The sequence below is a fragment of the Takifugu flavidus genome, chromosome 8, assembly GCF_003711565.1.
Source record: "Takifugu flavidus isolate HTHZ2018 chromosome 8, ASM371156v2, whole genome shotgun sequence".
NCBI classification, from domain to species: Eukaryota; Metazoa; Chordata; class Actinopteri; order Tetraodontiformes; family Tetraodontidae; genus Takifugu; species Takifugu flavidus.
In genome coordinates, this window is record NC_079527.1 from 5,748,868 (window position 1) to 5,763,250 (window position 14,383).

Genomic DNA, 14,383 nt, shown 5'->3' on the forward strand with positions numbered 1-14,383 from the left:
GATCATTTTTGGCGCCTTTTGTGCTGTTTGAGTCAAAGCCAGTCAGATGAGAAGGACAATTAAACTAAGTTGTCTAAAAATAAAACAATGATTTATGTGGCATAAGGACGTTTGGGGGCGCCATGATCAGATTTCACCGCCTACAAATACCCTTGAAGAGCCACGACACCGCAGTGCCGCTGAGGCTCCACTTCTCACACACACGCACGCACACACACACCGGACAGCAACAAATGGACTGCAGACCAGGTAAGACACTGCAGGAGAGATCATGTGATCAGGCGATCCTTGAGGCACGTTAAATATAAATATAAATTAGACCGGATTCTTGTAAATGTTTTTTACTGACTCAGACAATTTGGTTTCAAATTTCCTGACATTGGATAAAGTGCTGTCGGCTTTGAAAGACATTCCTCAAGTGGATCCAAGTGACGGTGTGTGTGTGTGTGTGTGTGCGTGTGTGTGTACGCAGTGCCAAACATGGAGAGCTGTGATCCGAACATAAAGAGCAACAACAGCAACCACCACACGGACCGTTATGGAGACCAGCGTCTGGTGGTCAGGAGGGGACAGCCTTTCAGCGTTCTCCTGCACACGAAACCCGACTTCAAACTGAGCAAAACCAGCTTCATCGTGGAGACCGGTGAGCTGCTTTGTTAATTCCCTGTGGCGACATGTATGAAAGCGTGCGTGAGAAACGTTCGGACTGGGTCGTTTCATCTCCGTCCCCGTCCCTGAAGGTCCTCTACCCCGGGAAGAGTCGGACACTAAAGCTTGCTTTGGGCTGGGCGACTCCACGGTGGACACCGAGTGGAGCGCCTCTGCCACCGCCGACCCCTCTGGGAACACAGTTTCTGTATCAATCAGCCCCCCACCCACTGCCCCCATCGGGCTCTACTCTCTGACCCTGGAGCAGGAGGGCCAGAAGGTCAAGTTAGGAGAGTTCACCCTCCTCTTCAATGCTTGGTGCCGCGGTGAGTCTTTACTCATGTTTAACCACCAGGAAGGTTACAGAGGCTGATCTGGTCCGTCCTGGCTCACAGGAGACGCCGTCTACATGCGCAGTGAGACCAAGAGGAACGAGTATGTGTTGGCGCAACACGGGCTGGTCTACAGAGGAACACAAAAACGGATCAAAGGGACCCCCTGGAACTACGGACAGGTACCCAGAACTGATTCAGGCTGAGTAACGGTGGCTTGACAGAGCTTGGTTCACGTCTGTGATGTTTCACTCTTCCCTCCCTGCACGCGTCTGCAGTTTGACCCAGATATCCTGGACATCTGTCTGATGATCCTGGACTCAAACCCAAAGTTCGTTTCTGATGCCGACCAGGACTGCTCCGCCAGGAGGAACCCCATCTACGTGACCCGCGTGCTGAGCGCCATGGTGGGTCGGCCGGTGCTTTGAAAAGAGTTAGATATCTGTGCAGGCTGTGCAGGTTACCATGGAGCACCAGAAAACCCCTTTTATATTCTCCGCCACATAGTAGCTCCTTTCTTTCTTTTGGAGCTTTCTCTCTCCTCCAGGCAACTAGTGAATCAAAAGAATTTAGACTTTTTGATAGTTTTGTCATCATTTAGCCTTTTAGTCAGAGATGGTTTCATTTACATTTTTAAAAGTATTTGAAATTATTAGATAAAGATACAATAAATGGGATGTTTCCATCTTTTATGACAATTTTCCCTTTAACCTCTGGAGACATGAGCTTTTTTTTGCATGTTTTTAAAATGTCTTTATACAGGACAGTTTAGTCAAACCAGCCAAATTAAACAGTCTCGGCAGGTTAATTTTATACTTCCATATTTACCCGCTTCACTTTTGAATCGCATGTGGCATTGTCATGGTCGCCATGGCGACGGGGAGGCCCCCCCAGGTCAGTTCTGTGCTCTCTGCTGCAGATCAACAGTAACGACGACAGGGGCGTGCTGGTGGGATCGTGGCACGACTACTCCAACGGGGTTCACCCCGGCAAGTGGATCGGCAGCGCGGACATCTTGCGGCAGTGGGCGGAGAGCGGCCCCGTCCGCTACGGCCAGTGTTGGGTCTTCGCTGCGGTCGCCTGCACAGGTTGGAGTTGCTGGAAAAGGATTTCTTTGTTGTTGCTGCACCAACAGGCGTTTCTTCCATCCTGTTATCTAATTTGGCCTAAATTTAGACTGATCTCAGGACTCATTTGCTCCGTCTCGTCTTTGATGTGATGACGGCTCTTTGATGACAGTAAAGCCTGAGCTGGGCCGGTAACGCCTGTCTCCCCTCCAGTGTCCCGCGCCCTGGGCATCCCGTGTCGGGTTGTTTCTAACTTTGGATCGGCTCACGATAGCAATGCCAACCTGATCATAGAGAACCTGTACGATGAAAATGGAGAGAGCATTTCTCAAGGCGACTCCATCTGGTGAGGACGCCGTCCGCTCAGGTCCACCCTGCACGGCTGGTGGCAGAATTACAGCAGGATACAGATGAAGAGTGCAGGATGTAGGAAAAAAGATGTTTGTTTTTGTTCCTCCAACACTGTCAGGAACTTCCATGTTTGGGTGGACAGCTGGATGACCCGTCCTGATTTGGGTTCAGAGTTTGACGGATGGCAAACAAGCGATCCGACCCCACAGGAGATGAGTGAAGGTGACTATTTATTCTCTCACTGATGCTGAAATAGACCATCAACAGGCAATGTATTATATTTATTAACATTGTTTTGGCAGCTGTTACAGGTAGATAAATGATTTAGAATGATAAATCAAAGCTGACACCTTTACACTCACCTGCCACTTTATTAGGCTCTAGCAAAAGGCCGGGGCCCCTTTTACCTTGAGAATTGCCTTAATTCTTCATTAGATAATTTCCACAAGGTCCTAAAAACATTCCGAGGAGAGGAGAGGAGAGGAAAGGAGGGGAGGGAAGGGGAGGAGAGGAGAGGAGAGGAGAGGAGAGGAGAGGAGAGGAGAGGAGAGGAGAGGAGAGGAGAGGAGAGGAGGAGAGGAGAGGAGAGGCATAGATCATCGAAAATACATACAGAAATACATTATATTAAGTAAAGTAAGCTGCCGGTAGAGTCAAGTTGGTGGATTATCCTGTTGGTAGTATCAGATGATGGGTACACTGCTCATAAATGGAATAATTTATGACCAGGAATAATACTCAGAAAAGCTGCCAAGTTTAAACGACATTCAAGTGGTAGTAAGAGGCCCAAAGTGTGCCAAGAAAATATCCCCCACACAATTACACCAGCAGCACCAGTCTGAACTGTTGGCTGGATCCATGTTGTCATGTTGTTTACACCACATTCTGACCTATCAACCTGAATATCGCAGCAGAATTTGAGACTCGTCAGACCAGGCAACGTTTATAATCTCCTGGTGTCCAGTTTCGGTGAATCTTGTGGGAATCGTAGCCTCACTTCCCTGTTTTTAGCTGCCAGGAGGAGCAACAGATGCACTTTCATGTGTCGTTTGTTCCGAGATGCTATTCTTCTTTCCTCGAGTGGTTATTTGAGTTACTGTTGCCTTTCTATCATCTGGAACCAGTCTGCCCAATCTCCTGTGACCTCTCACATCAACCAGGGGTTTCCGTCCACATGACTGCTGCAGACTGGATATTTCCTCTTTTTGGGCCGTTGTCTGTAAACCAATAGTCAGACCAGCCCAACAACCATCCAAGTCACTTAACTCTCCTTTCTTCCCCATTTTGATGCTCGCTTTGAACATCTTCACCACATCTACATGCCTAAATGCATCGAGTGATTGGCTAATTAGCATTTCGTGTTAAGAAAGTGGCAGGTGAGTGTATATTTGATGCGGTGGAATTTTAAACAATCGCCTGCTGACTGTGTGGATTAAAACGAGTCTGAGACCTGCTCAGATGAAGCCTGTGTCTGGGGGGTGGGATGCTCTCAGGTGTTTTCTGCTGCGGACCGGCTCCAGTGAGGGCCATCAAGGAAGGAGAGCTGACCAAGAAGTATGACGCACCTTTTATTTTTGCTGAGGTGTGTTTCCTTTCAACATTCTACCATTCCATTTCAAACATGGACCCAAGTTTCCCACATCAGAAGTTTCATTTCAGAAAAGGAGTTCATTAATTACACCTCCATATATTAATAATGGTCCCGTTCTAAACTTCTGTATTGCGTCACGGCGTCAGGTTAACGCAGACGTGGTGGATCTGGTGCAACTCTCAGACGGGCAGATCGTCAAGTTTGGCGGCTCCACAAAGTCTGTGGGACGTTTCATCAGCACCAAGGCCGTGGGCTCAGAGGAGAGACACGACATCACTCACCAGTACAAGTATCCAGAAGGTACACACACTCCAAACACTCACGCTTCCACCGGAGGTTGAGCATCTTGATTAACCATGTTGATGATGACTCGAGGCTCCCCGGAGGAGAGGCAGGTGTACGAGAAGGCCCAACATCGCAATAAGCTGCAGCAGCGTGGAGAAGAGCCGGGGCTTCATCTGAAGGTTTCTGCCACTATATAGGCCAGAATTAATGATGGCGCTGGAAACGTGCACAGCAAGCAGCAGCGCTCACATCTCATCCATGTGCAGCCTTTGAAATTCTGACGATTTAATCTGATGTGTGAATTCTCATTTCTTTTTATCCGAAGATCAAACTGGCGCACGACATGATTGTGGGCTCGGACTTCGAAGTGTTCGCCGTCCTCACCAACAACTGCATGGAGGCCAGGACCTGCTTCTTCAAGTTCTTCGCCAAGACCGTCAGCTACAACGGGAAACTGGGAGAAAGCTGTGGATTCGCTTCCCAAACAGTGGAGGTGGCGCCTGGAGAAGGTCAGCAGACCAAGACTCATCTATGTTGAAGTGGCCTGTTTGACACGTGTGAGGGTGATGCTTGGTCACCAGTGAGTGCGACGAGTTCTGCAGCTTGAGCAGAATAGGAAGAGGGAAGTGGTTTCGCCTCCAACACCTCGGTTGCTGTAACTACTGCATAGGCAGTTCTAGTGCGTCCACAGTCATCTTTTCTCGATGATCCATCCACAAAGAGTGTCTGTCCTGTAGTCAACGCAACATCACTGAGATCTGGTCGCGGCAGGACCTTGGTGGAGACCTCATCCAGGCAGTTGTGCTGGTGTCCCTCTTCTGCGGTGGGTAGCAGCGTCGCTGGGTTTAAGGTCGTGCAGCGTCGAATCGTCAGATTCGGCTGAGACAGCAACACTGCCATGCAGGAAAGATGACGTGCGGGCGACAGGAATGCTATCTTACTTTGTAGCAGCAGTATTGACACTGCATGTGGAACTAGCAAAGTTAGCTCATGATATAGCACCACTCCTGCGGAGGCTTTTACTGCCTCAGATGCTGCCACCACCGCTTTAACGCATGGTGGGAGTGCACAAACTACGGAATCTAGCTTGTGGGAGTAGTACGCCACTGGCTGCCTCTTATCTCCGTGCTTTTGCAACAAAACTGAAGTCATAAAGTCACCCTTGCAATGTACGACCTGCTCAAAAGGCTTCTGATAGTATGGCAGCTTTAACACTCCAGCACCTACAAGGGCCTGCTTTGTGTGTTTAAATGCTTCTTCAGCTTCAGGGGTCCAAGTTAACACATCAGTCATTGCTAAGGGATTATTATACATCAATGCTTGTAAAGGGGCAGTTATTTTCGCATAGTCTAAGATCCATGATCTGCAAAAATTCACAAGTCCTAAGAATGACATCATCTGCTTCTTTGTTTTTGGTTTTGGGGCTTCAAGCACTGCTGTTTTCCTCGACTCGAGAATAGCTTTACCATTATGTGTCAAAACATGGCCCAGATAAATCACTTCCTGCTTCACCAGTTGCAGTTTGCTTTTGCTTAATCTATGGCCTTGAGCGGCTAGCCAGTGTAGCAATGCTAGCGTGTCTGACCAACAATCTCCCTCTGTTTTTGACGCCATGAGGATGTCATCCACGTAGACGAGGATTTGACTTCCACACAGAGGTTTAAACTTAGCTAATGATGACATCATTACCTGAGAAAAGATTGTGGGACTCTCACAGTAGCCCTGAGGTAACCTTGTCCAGGTGTACCTCCGTCCTTGAAACGTAAATGCAAACCAAAACTGGCTGTCTGGATGTACTGGTACAGAGAAAAATGCATTGGATACATCTATCACCGTGTACCACTGATGTTCAGGGTTTAAGTCATTCAGCAGAGTGTATGGATCTGCGACTAAAGGAGACCTAGGGACCACTGCAGCGTTTACAGCTTGCAGGTCCTGCACCATCCGCCAGCCGGTAGATGGTGGTGACTTCCTTACTGGAAATAGGGGTGTATTTACAGGGGACTCAGGACACTCTCTGATGACTCCTGCTTTAAGCAGTGAGTTAAATATCGGAACAATACCCTCCTGTGTATCAGTCTTAAGGGGATATTGTCTCTGAAATGGTCTATAATCTGATTTAGAGATTATTTTTACAGGTTCTGCTCCTTTTATAAGACCTACATCTGCAGGTCCTTCCGACCATAATTCAGGGGGAAGCTCTTTCAGCTTCTCCTCTTCCTCCTGCGTGAGGAAGATGTTTTCTTCTCATGAACTCTGGTCTGTGAGGTGCGTTGCTGGATGTGTCAGCAACCATGTTTTAAGGGGAATGCGCCACACCTGGAACTGATCATTAAAATCAACCTCACCCTTAGGCCTATAGGGCAGGCTGCTCCAGTGTTTTACGTCACATCCCAAGTCTTGCCATCTTTTCTTAAGCGGTTTAGCAATAGAAACATGTGGTACAGAACCTGACACTTTGAATAGCGCCACTGCTTCGGCGGAAAGGCTTCCTGCCGTGCAGACAGCCGTTTGACCACACACATATAGGTGCATAATTACATTAATCATTTGGGGATCTTTGAGTCTAGCAAACTTCTCTGCATAGCTTGATGTGCCATGTGGGTCTGATTTACAGAATCCACCAGTGTGCTCCACGTGCATGGTTACATGCAGGTCAGTTTGATTGTGGAGCTGGGCTTCAGGCTGTAAGTATGACAGAGCTTTACCATATAACATAGTGATTGGCTCAGAGAATGGAGGGGGCTGCTTTTCAGGAATGTCAAGTGACCAAAATTTACTGCACATCTCTCCTTCCCTTACCCACAGATTAACCATTCTATCTACAGACCACATTCCTTCGGCTGTGGTACGAATCATCAACTGAAGCTGAGAGATGAGATCTCTTCCTAACAGATTTACGGGACATGTGGTGGAGATCACGAAAGGGGCTTTAAGTGTGACATGACATTCTTTCTTTAGTTACGAGACCATTTGCTGATCTCACAAAAATCTGTGTAGACGTTGGCTTCAGGGCTATTGGATCTCTAATTACTGATTTACCTGCACCCGTGTCTACTAAGAATGTTAAAGAATTGCCTAACACGGTCAGTTGTATTTCTGGTTTGCCTTCAGCAAACAGGAAGATGGTTTCTAAGTCTAAAACATCTTCTAAGTCATCTTTTTCAAATTGGTCAAATTTTGTGCCCTGATTTGTTTTAATTTTTGTGACATCTTTTTCCAGTTCTAGTCATAGCTGAGGTGGATTAGAACCTTGCTGCTGTCCTCTATTGTATCTCTGGTTACGTTGTTTCTTTCTGCAGTCACGTTCCCAGTGTCCATAATTTTTACAATAATGACACTGATCATTTTCACGGGAATTGCCTCCTCCTCCCCTTCCGCCTCGGCCTTGCCCACGCCCGCGGCCTCGGCTTGGGAAAGGGTTGGCATTGAAAAACATGCCTGTTAATTGGTTCTTACTCTTTTGGCATTGTCTTTCAGCATGCATAGCATGTTGTTCATAGCGGTTTAGGTTACTAGTTCCGAAATCAACTAATTGTCTCTCTACCCAGGTTTTTATCTCTGATTTTGATCCCCCATGTATAGCTTGCTTTAACTGCTGTTGGTAGGGACCTTCTGGTTCTTCCGCATACGGAATTCCACTATTTTTTCGGAACACATCTTTCATTCTCATGCTATAGTCTTCAAAACTTTCGTCAGTCTTTTGTCTCGTGGCCGTAATGGCGCTGTAGTCAGCTCGTCTGGTAAAAGTAGTTCGCATGCGCTCGTACAGTCTGTCGAGTCTGTCATTTAGTTCTTGGCTGCCAGGCTGCCATGGTTGTTGAGTGGCTGGATCCACTGGGACCCAATCTCCTCTAACAGTGCCCCATTTCTTGCCATTAACGCACATGAGGACTTGCTGTGTTTCAGTATGGTAACTTCTTAATATTTTGTAATATTGCCTGGCCTGTCTAAGTTACCATCCCAATCGAACTTAGTCATCCACAGCTGAACATATGAGCATGAACCTGGATATTTGTCTTCCATGTGTTTACATGATGCTGGGATTTCGAATTCAGCACCTTTTGTGGAATGTTGGTTCAAACACTCATACATTCCTTTTGATTAAACATTCTAAATCTACTTACTATACTTACTATAGCATTGAAACGATAATAGTAATAACAACAATAATTCTTCTCACACACGCGAGCGGTTTCTTTCATTCCAGACAAGCGCCTGTCCCTCAGAGTGGAGTATGACCAGTACGGACCAAAAATCACCTCTGACAGGTTGATCACGCTGTCGGCCATCACCATCGACAAGAACACTAAGGATTTCCATAAGGCTGAGAAGACCGTGGTGTTAGACGAGCCAGACATAGAGATCCAGGTATGCAGTTCCTGGTGTGACCTGTATCTTCTATGTATGGATGCAAAGCTTTTAATACTGTTGTCAGATAATGAGTCTGGAAAGTGTCTGAAGCCAAACTGGAGACTTGTCTCCTCTGCTGGACAACGGGCACTTTATCGGTTCTCATGCGCTGCGCAAAGTAGAAAAGATGCTGTAATCTGAGTGGTTTCAAATTGTTGATTTTCACAGAGAATGGTGGAATAATTGGCTCTAGTTTATTTAAATAGATTTGCCCTGACAGGGACCTCTATAGCCAGCCGAGCAGACGTGGCAGAAATTCCTTTTAAAGAAAGATCAACTTTAGTTGCGTCTCTGGTGGCTAAATGTGACCAAGTGTGATGATGGCGCCCTTCCTATTCTCCCCGCGTTACCATTCGAATGTCACACATTAGCTTTATGACTGGACGATGTGATCGCCTCAGAAATGATGTGATAATGGCGCCACCTGTCTGCAGCTGTCGGGAGAGGCCAAAGTCAGCCAGTTGCTGACAGCAAAGCTGACCTTGTTGAACCCTTTACCAGAGCTGCTGCAGGATTGCAGCTTCACCATCGAGGGGGTCGACCTCACCAAGGGCAAACCCCTCACCCACAGGTGCGCTCAGTTATTTACTTTGTCTCCTGAACCGAGTCTTCTTTACGCCACGTCCTACACACGTCTCTCGCAGGATCGGAGATGTGGGGCCCAGACAGGAAGCCAAGGCCAGCCTCCAGTTCAGACCCAGCAGGGCCGGCGCCACCGTGCTGCTGGTGAACTTTGACAGCGACAAACTGAACAACATCAAGAGCTCCATCAATGTCGATGTCAGAGAATGAGACTGGGACGCAGCGCTGTTGCTCTTCACTTTCAATTTCTACTCACATTTTCTAAAATGTTTGCGTGTCTCAATTATTTTAACTTTTCTAATTCATCCACTTTTTACTATAAGCTAGAAAATCCTCATTCAGCACAATAAACCCAACACTGTTTATTTCGCTCTCAAGATAAACAGGTTAGATTTGTTATCCATCTGTCATCAAACCTGCTTAGAACTGCAGTTTTAAGGAATTTCATGAGCTGTAACCTGAACATGTTGAACTGCTGACTAAAATTAAATGACAGTTGGAGTTTTAAATTATCGTTAATTTTGAGTCATGATTTCTTTCCTGGAATTTTCTGTTGGATGTATTTTAGAAGCAGCGCTTTCATAGGGAGCAATCTAGATATCAACAAAACCAGCTTATCTGTAAAAAGCTCTAATTTAATGCATGGAAAACACTAATTCCAACAAACCAAAGCACATTTATTTTAACAGAAAAAAGGATAACGTATTGTGGTGGATGGCCTTAATGTTTAATACACAGTAGTTTGCTTGAACTGGTTTTCCTTTATTGGCTTTGGCTGCACCAGGTTAACGACAGACTGAACTGAATGTGTGTCTAATAACCACACACCAAACCAATTTAATGTCTAAATAATGTTACTGGGTGTACTGGGCCCTTTTTGAAATGAAAAGCCAACCCGGGTCTCTCTACACGGACCATGTAAAGACATAAAGAGTCATTTTGATGCAGGACAGAGGGAACACAGCTGACTTTAAGGAGACTCCTGCTTTAATAACACTGGACGCAAGTGGAGCCCAGAAACTGCTCTCCTTCCATTTGAGGTATTGTGCAAGGAGACAGTATTTCATCTTACTTTAAGAGTTTTAAGGAGCATTTGAATCACGGGGATGGTTGAAACAAAAATGTTGAAGGAAAAATAATGTCAGGATGAGCCACGATACACTCTTTTCTTTATACGAACAACTTAAAACCAAACGAGATGCACATACGTCACTGCTGGGCATAAAATGTAACTGCAGCTCTGGAATGATAATGCTCGTGACCTCACCAATGGACTCACCATCACGTTGTTAACGTCCGCTACTCTCTACTGAAACACCTTAAACGTGGGACTGAACCATCCACGTCAGGATTTCTCAATATTGCTCAATTTTACGCAAACAGAAACAAATACTTTCTACTACTTTCATGGGTTTAGGCTGTTTTGTGGAGAAATTCTTCAAAATTCCAGCATTCATGTTGATTCAAACCTCAGCTTCAAACATAAAATACCCCTCAAAATTAAAGCAGGACTTGGCAACGTGTGAATCAGTTTAAAAAAATGAATCCGTAAATGGAGAGATGAGGAAGGACAAAGCTTGTTTGTCATGATCAGACAATGAAACCGGCGCCAACTGTTGTTCAATCACAATGGTGAGGTGATGAATTCAATGTGTTCAGATGAACATTTTTAAATGTCCATAGCTAAACCAGCTTCTAACCTCTATGTCAATGTAAAGCCCCCAAATGAAATTCAAAAATAAAACTAACAAATGGTACATTCTTGTCACAGTGTAATCACAACCAAGCTTCCTCACTGCATCCCCAAAAGCAGAGACAAAGAGATAAATGACCACTCCTGGCCCACACCTTCTGAATACTTTGATAGTTTAAGTGTTTAAAAAAAACCAAACTAATAATAAAAACACCCAGGAAGCAAACTGTTTTCAAGCTGGTGGAACAGAATCCTTGTTGATGAACAAGTCCAGGAAGAATCCAGGCTGACAGAGTCCCTCTTCTCCTCTGCCGACTATAAAGATTTCATAAGTCCTTCTTCCTGACGTCACCTCCTCCATGATTAGAGGCACCACTACAGGAATCTTGTGACTCAAACAAGAAGCTGGGTTTGGATGGGCAGGAGAAGGAAGTCCATCTCTCTGACCGTCCGCCCGTCCGTCCGTCCGTCTGTCCTGCCGAAGGTGCCTCAGTCGGTTGAAAAGAGGTCTCCAGCTGAGGGGAGCGGTGCCAGACCTCCGGTCACGTTGGGCAGGAGGGAGAGGTCGGGCAGACTCTGGATGTGGGACTTGAGTTCCTTCCTCACCTGGGTCACGCGGGCCAGTTTCTGCTTGTACTCCTGCAGGCACCAAATCACCAACAGGAGACGGTTACATTTATCAACACCTTCCTGGCTAAAACACACGCCTGTGACACCGGCTCTAAAAGGAATGGTTCCGTTGTCACGTTGAAACTAGAATCACCTTGAATCATCAAGACAAAACCCTCGATACTACAACTTAACATAGTTTCCAATGAAAGGGCTGTTTCAGACAGTAGCACCGGGAGGAATCACCTCTAGTTTCTTTTCCCTCTCCGTCAGAGCCTCCCTTTGACTGCTGATGTAGTCGGTCAGCATTCGGGCCAACTGCCTCCGATCCTCCAGCTCTGCAGCCAGTCTGCCGTTGTACTCTGCCAGCAGTAAACAAGCTTCATCGACCGTCTTCGACAGCTTGTCTGCTGCATCCTTGTCTGGATTGGCAAAAGTAGGTTGTTACTTCACACAATAATCAGCCTTTTTTTTTCTTCAGTGAACCAAAAAGCGTCACCATGAACACCTTTATATGATAAATCCTCATTTTCTACCTGTGAGCTTTCATCCCATGTCTGATCTAGATCCACCCATATACAGATAGATCCAGATACAGACAGACTGATGTTTCCCTTTAATCCTGACTCACCAGTGATTTTCTCCAGCAGTGAAACATCCTGAACTTCCTGCGGCAGAGAGGCAATCTTCTGGCGCACTGCAGCGTCACCCGATGCAGCATTCTCCAAATCTTGCAGTGCCTTCACCAGCTCCTCGGTCTGAAAGCAGTTATGTGTGAATGACAGAGAGATCATCTAGTGAACTTTATTCTGAGAAGGCTCGGCTGCATCAGCTGTGACTGCAGAGACGCCTGCTGGGATTTAGGGGCAAAATAAAGGCAAAAGAGAAAGATAAGGTATGAAAAAGAGGATTTAAGGGCAGATTTCCTGAAATCCTACCAGCTGGGTAGCAGAAGAAGCCATGTTGCGAGGCGAGTTGTAGTTTCTGTAGTCATCGTCTTCATCATCTTCCTCCTCCTGGATCTTCTGATAGCTTCGCTTCACAGCTTTAGTCTCTTCTGCACAAACACGTCAACAAAGCAGCTAAAGATGCAGTAATGACTTATATCTTACTACCTCCCATCACTAATTTATTTAAGGCAATGCTTTTGCTCTTACATTACTTTTTAATATTTCGTTTTATCTATTCATCCATTATCTGCCGCTACTCTTTAGCGGGGTAACGGGGGGCTGGAGCCAGCAAGAGGTTATTCTAAATAAATGCATTTTCCCATTGAGACAGATATTCAGGTGAGAGTCAGTGACCATATTTACCACACAGAAATCAACACAAGGCAGAATATGTAGTTTTTGACAACAGTGATGTGACCTGGGGGCCTGGGGCTGTTTGAGTCCTCTATCGCAAGTTTCAGCTGCTGAATGAAGTCGGCTCTGTATAGACTCCTCTCCTTCCAGATATTCAACAATCTCTCCATTTGCTTTTTGCAGCCATCATCTCCCTCTCTGCAAAGAGGTAAAAGAAGACAAAAAAAGTAATACAAAATACAATAAAAATTACAATTTGTTATAACCAATGACTTGAACGATGAATGTCACTGAAATTTTTGGGAATCCGTCGCATATCTACCTTGTACTTAATGAAGAGATTTGACTGTAAAAAGTAACACAACAAATGGTCACAACCAAATTGAAGAAAAATTACACAAACTACAGAAAACCTATTTTCACATGCTACACTTAGATACTGAAATATCTTCATTTTGATAAGTTCATTTTGACTATTTCAGAAGCACATGCTCTTGTCACATCAATTACTTTTAAGGTGGTTGCATTCCTGTACCTTGCGACATGTGAACAGGCATCAACAAGGACAGACTCAAAGTCTTTGGTGAATTCTGGTCCTTTCTTCTTGCTGTTCTGGATTACGTCATTGGCCAGATACAGAAATGTCAACTTCCGGCTGCTTTTAGCTAAGGGACACAATTAAATGAAAAAAAAATGGAGGGAAAAACATTAGAATGCAATCAATATCCTTTTTTGACCATGTCTACATTGTCCATTTTCAAGAGATTAATTTTGCTTATCAAAATGCACATATATGTTATTGTAATAATCACCCTTTTTCAGCTCCCTGTGCCACACTTTGACAATGAGCGGCGAGTGTTTGCGGTGGTGGATGATCCAGAGAGACAGGGTCTGGACGCTTTGCTGGGAGCTGCTCAGCTCCGACAGCTTCTTCTCCAAAGCCGACTCGGAGAAGGTCGACATGCCGCCGTCTGTGCGCGTTTTTCCCCGTGAACCCGAATGAGCTCCGACCTAGTTCAGGCGTTCCGTCATCCAAACTTTGTTTTTGCCGCTAACTGGGCCACTTGCAAACCAAAACTGTTACCGACGTTACTGTGATTATTTGGGTGACAAAAAACGAGAAACGAACAAACAGTAAGCCCAGATTTCTGCACCACCTGTTTGTTTACAGCTCCGGCTAACGTTAGCCAACCGGACTAAGAGGCCATCTGCTGACAGTATATTCGCGTTCTGTCTCTAGTTTAAAAATCCAAAGCCGGTTAATATACCTTTAAAATATCCTCCCAGTTGCGCTTGTTTCCTAAAGGAAAGGCCTACAGACTCACACAGAAACTTGCTGTGTTTATTTTACTGGTCGAACTTACAGTGAAGAATTATTCGGGGGGGAAAAATGGCAGCCGTGCCCTTTCACCTCCACATTTTCGTCGCACATTAATGACGCAATCAAAATCCCGCCGTAATATCGTGAGGTTTGAATTTATGGATTTATGAAGGAACAAATTGTGATT

General features: G+C 45.6%; 2 protein-coding genes across 3 annotated transcripts; one reads left to right on the forward strand and one right to left on the reverse strand.

Annotated features, from left to right (window-relative positions):
* Positions 1–104: 104 nt before the first annotated feature.
* LOC130530534 (protein-glutamine gamma-glutamyltransferase 2-like) lies at positions 105–9,778 on the forward strand. Its single transcript, XM_057041784.1, has 15 exons — positions 105–249; positions 473–643; positions 741–974; positions 1,044–1,162; positions 1,259–1,387; positions 1,900–2,068; positions 2,261–2,393; positions 2,517–2,620; positions 3,892–3,980; positions 4,136–4,289; positions 4,365–4,453; positions 4,600–4,783; positions 8,485–8,645; positions 9,122–9,258; positions 9,332–9,778. The coding sequence occupies exons 1-15, from the start codon at positions 123–125 to the stop codon at positions 9,477–9,479; spliced, it is 2,148 nt and encodes a 715-aa protein (XP_056897764.1). The 5' UTR covers positions 105–122; the 3' UTR covers positions 9,480–9,778.
* Positions 9,779–9,925: 147 nt separating this feature from the next.
* rprd1b (regulation of nuclear pre-mRNA domain containing 1B) lies at positions 9,926–14,293 on the reverse strand. Of its 2 annotated transcripts, XM_057041786.1 has the most exons (9): positions 14,144–14,293; positions 13,688–13,967; positions 13,411–13,540; positions 13,198–13,221; positions 12,940–13,073; positions 12,510–12,628; positions 12,203–12,329; positions 11,818–11,993; positions 9,926–11,601 (listed from the first exon to the last, which is right to left on the reverse strand). In XM_057041786.1, the coding sequence occupies exons 2-9, from the start codon at positions 13,836–13,838 to the stop codon at positions 11,452–11,454; spliced, it is 1,011 nt and encodes a 336-aa protein (XP_056897766.1). In that variant the 5' UTR covers positions 13,839–13,967; positions 14,144–14,293; the 3' UTR covers positions 9,926–11,451. The 2 variants fall into 2 exon arrangements, with proteins under 2 accessions (XP_056897766.1, XP_056897767.1); XM_057041787.1 differs by lacking the exon at positions 13,198–13,221 and having other exon boundaries at positions 13,688–14,263.
* Positions 14,294–14,383: the final 90 nt, after the last annotated feature.

Bases quoted from the DNA above. Each gene is read 5' to 3' on its own strand.
- rprd1b (XM_057041786.1), bottom strand. From the start codon at position 13,838: ATGTCGACCTTCTCCGAGTCGGCTTTGGAGAAGAAGCTGTCGGAGCTG. The intron at 12,330-12,509 runs GTAGGATTTCAG...AACTGCTTTCAG, and splicing joins CTTCTTCTGCTACCCAGCTG to ACCGAGGAGCTGGTGAAGGC. The intron at 11,994-12,202 runs GTGAGTCAGGAT...TTGCCAATCCAG, and splicing joins ACTGCTGGAGAAAATCACTG to ACAAGGATGCAGCAGACAAG.
- LOC130530534 (XM_057041784.1), top strand. From the start codon at position 123: ATGATCAGATTTCACCGCCTACAAATACCCTTGAAGAGCCACGACACC. The intron at 2,621-3,891 runs GTGACTATTTAT...GGATGCTCTCAG, and splicing joins CCCACAGGAGATGAGTGAAG to GTGTTTTCTGCTGCGGACCG. The intron at 4,290-4,364 runs GTACACACACTC...TGATGACTCGAG, and splicing joins CCAGTACAAGTATCCAGAAG to GCTCCCCGGAGGAGAGGCAG.